Source organism: Aplysia californica, unplaced genomic scaffold, assembly GCF_000002075.1.
Source record: "Aplysia californica isolate F4 #8 unplaced genomic scaffold, AplCal3.0 scaffold00464, whole genome shotgun sequence".
NCBI classification, from domain to species: domain Eukaryota; kingdom Metazoa; phylum Mollusca; class Gastropoda; order Aplysiida; family Aplysiidae; genus Aplysia; species Aplysia californica.
The window spans coordinates 417,655-421,630 of NW_004797734.1; the positions used below are offsets into that span (position 1 = coordinate 417,655).

A 3,976-nucleotide genomic window follows, 5' to 3' on the forward strand; every position below is an offset into this window, starting at 1 on the left:
ATGTGTGTGTGTGTGTGTGTGTGTGTGTGTGTGTGTGTGTGTGTGTGTGTGTGTCATTAAAAAGGCTCACAAAGGGGGGGGGGGCCGTTGTTAGAGGTGATCGTCTTATTAAACAAGTGACCGTTCCAGAAGGTTTCACTGTCGTTCCTCTGTCTCTCTGAAGTCTGTGACGTCATGCTGTCCACAGATCCGGGACTTTTACCGCGAGCACGCGCACATCCTGCTGAGTCACGTGCACTTCAACTACTCCCAAGCCGAGGTGGACGACTTCTCACTCACCTCCACCTTCTTCCGGAACTTTTTCAAAGGCTCTGACGTCATCCTAGCAGGTCTGTAATGTTGTAGGTGGAAAAAGGGGTGGGGTATGTGGATAGGTGGAAGGGAGGAAGGGTAGGTGGAGAGGCGGGGGTATAGAGCTGTCCCTGCGGTTTTATGCAAAAAAATTAATCTGAATGTATGCAAACTGCGCCCAAAACTGTGAAATTATGTGATTCTGTTAATTTTAACAAAGAATGATAAAGGAAACTATATAATCAGACATTATGCCAAAAAATTATCAAATTTTGTAAATTAATTATGCAGGGTGCATAAAATCCCGGGGACAGATTGAGGTAGGAGATTGGACTCTGGAGGGGTAGGTGGAAAGGGGGGGGGTGGGGGGGGGGGGTATTGAGGTAGGAGATTGGACTTTGGATGGGGTAGGTGGGGGGAAGGGTATTGGGGAAGGAGATAATGTACTTTGGAGGGGTAAGTGAGGGGGGGTAGGTGGAGCGAGGGGGTATTGAGATAGGAGATTGGACTTTGTAGGGGTAGATCTAGATGGAAAAAGCGGGGGAAGGGGGAGGGGGTAATTGAGGCAGGATTGGACAAGATAGGAGATGTTATGTATTTTTATGACCATAATCACACCGTGTGTGTTTTATGTATTTTGATGACCATACCGTGTGTGTTTTATGTAATTTTATGACCATACCGTGTGTTTTGTATTTTTATGACCATACTGTGTGTATGATGATGACAATAATCACACCGTGTGTGATTTATGTATTTTGAAGACCATGCAGTGTGAGTTTAAGTTATTTTGACGTGTATTTGGCACCAGGTAAACTCATAGACAACAGCATCCAGACGGTGGAAGCGTTCATGGAATCCAAAGGTGTGAAGATGGTCAAGCGGCGAATGACCACTTCCTGGGTCACGGCAGAGGCGCAACCTCTGACCTTTGAACTGCCCGTGGAGTCCAGAGATGTGACGGAGAAAATCTGGGCGCTACAGAGGTTACACTTCTGCTGGGACGGCATGGCAGAGCTGGGCACACCTTTCCCTGGACGGGAAGATCCCACAGATGTTGAGATTGAGTATCTGGAGGAGGCGGAGGATATTTCTGTGAAGGTGAGGACAGACAGACAGACAGACAGACAGACAGACAGACAGACAGACAGACAGACGGACAGTCAGACAGACAGACAGACAGACAGACAGACAGACGGACAGTCAGACAGGCAGACAGAGACAGACGGGTAGATACACAGAGATAGACCTAGAGTATCTAGGGGAGGCAGAGCACTTAATTTAATTGGTATCATGCTGGACTACAGAGCGGAAGGCCTTTGTTCAAACCCCAGATTGAGCGTTTTTGAACTCTAGCCATTTTGTGGAGTTTCCAAGGCTCTCAACACATTTGGCTTGGTCCTGTGGTTGGGGGGGGGGAGGTCCTGCCAATATTGCCTAGTGTTGATTGTTAAGGTTTTCCTATACTTTTATTTGCGGGACCAATAAAGTGCAATTTATTTTATTTTTTTTAATTATCATCATCATCATCATCATCATCATCATTATTATAATAATTATTATTGTTGTTGTTGTTATTAAAACAATATTATCATCGCAATATTATTATATATAGGCTACATCATAAGTAGTAGAAGCAGTACCAGCAGCAGTATCATAATTGTTATTATTATTATTGTTGTTGTTATTATTATTATTATTATTATTATTATTATTATCATTATTATTATCACTATCACCATCTTTGTGACACTCGTGTCTTCCAGTACGGTCTGCTGACGCCACTGACAACCCTGGAGTTCAAGGTCGCTCAATGATTTGACCCCGGCACAAACAGAACGAGGTCCCCCCGCCCCCCCCCCCCCCCCCCCACCAAACCAGTCTGGCTATCATCAGCTGACCCGACTGACCATCAAGGAAAACACAGCCCGATGACGTCAGATCTCCAAGCAATCTGACCACGCCCCCTGACATCAGCACAGTGACCCGGAAGTCGTGGCTGGGGAGAGAGGTCACCATAAGGACTTGAACAATTTCTGGGAGTTTCTGATGAGAATATTTTTGTGATGAACTTCTATACAGTTTGTTGTATCTACGAAGACAGTCTGATTCTGATAGACTTGAGTACTTGAGTTGCTTTGTTTTATTTGTAATAAACGGCGTTGACCAGTTACCCTACTCTGCCTTGTGTTCCTCCAAACACCTTAAATAAGGATATTTGTTTTAATTTGGTGTTAGTAAGTGTATTACGGCACTTGCACCACAATAAGGTCATATAAGTTTCGAAGATTAGAGTAACAAACATAAAAAAGGAGGAGAGATAAGGACAATAGATGTTTGATAGGAAAGAAGAAGCAAACCACACCAGAGCACCCGCTATCCACCCACTCTTGCTTGTTTGTTTGTTCGTTTGCTTGTTTATGTAAAGAGAAGCCCATTGACACATTAACTCATTTAGTGCTGGGAAAAAGACAGACAGAAACAACAGTGGGGAAAGCAAAGAAGTAGAACTTAACAGAGGCGACCTCCAACCGCCCGCAAATAAGGTTATCTAGCCAACATATATATATATATATATATATATATATATATATATATATATAAGAGTAAATGTATAAAAACATTTCGTATGTATTAGTGTGTGTGTGTGTGTGTGTGTGCGTGTGTGTGTGTGTGTGACTTATACACATTATACATAAATATGTTTATATATATAATAAGATTAAGTAACACACATACACATATATAATACGATGAATACATAGTGTATACTGTATAACAATGAACACAGCATCAACAAAGCATAGCAGTGAGTAGAGATGTGAGAGATTTATTAGATATGTCGCTCAACAATCAAAAAGGTCAACAATGTAGTAAAAACTGAAATCTTAACAACAACAATTTTAAAAAGAAGAGATTGAGAAGACTGGGTGGGGTGGGGGGGGGGAATGGTTGGTGGGGGACACACTTGTGTAACAGACTTTGCAACAAAACATGTTGCATACAAAGTGGAAAACTTACTACGTTTGAAAAAAAAATCGAAATTGTAGATGGTTTACACCCTACTGCCATTAGCCGACAAAACACCTTTTTTTTTTTCATTTTGGGGTCAAAATGTTTTACTTGTAAAATAGAAAGCCTGATCAGTAACCTTACTCGTGTGAAAAAATCAAACTGACATTGTGACTTGTTTTTGAATAAATTAGAAATCAAAATTTCAGAATGACTCTATTTTTAAATGATTACGCTGACAAAAAACTTCTTTTTCTTGAAAGTGCTCTGAAGAAAAAAAGACGTTTTGTGAGCTTACGGCAGCCTAGTCAACACAATTTAGATCATTTAGGAGGCGGGCTTCCCGCCCTGCCTGTCTGGGCCAACCCCGGCTGAGATGGATACAACATTCCAGCAGAAAGACCGAGATACTCCATAAAAATTCTCCCCACTCAGGAATTGAACTTGGGACTCCTGTGTACAATGATGATGAAGTGTCTAACTGCCACGCCAAAGACACTCGGATGTCCGCAGTCTATGAAGCAGTAACAGGAGTTTTTAGCGAAGTTTTACTAAAGAGTTTTACAGCTTTTGAAACACTAATAGAACATATAAGTACTGAAGAAAATAGGTGTTACAAGAGAGTAACATACAAAGAAAAGAAGGAGGTGAGATAAGAACCATAGATGTTTGT

General features: G+C 41.8%; 1 protein-coding gene across 1 annotated transcript in view; it reads left to right on the plus strand.

Moving 5' to 3' along the window:
* The window catches only part of LOC101849075 (inter-alpha-trypsin inhibitor heavy chain H2), a gene marked incomplete at its 5' end in the record, with an annotated part of 33,711 nt that extends 31,242 nt beyond the window's left edge, over positions 1 to 2,469 (plus strand). Inside the window, 3 exon segments of the mRNA XM_013086408.2 lie at positions 188 to 329; positions 1,103 to 1,392; positions 2,058 to 2,469. Of these exon segments, the coding sequence (XP_012941862.1) occupies positions 188 to 329; positions 1,103 to 1,392; positions 2,058 to 2,108 (483 nt within the window).
* Between the last annotated feature and the right edge of the window lie 1,507 nt (positions 2,470 to 3,976).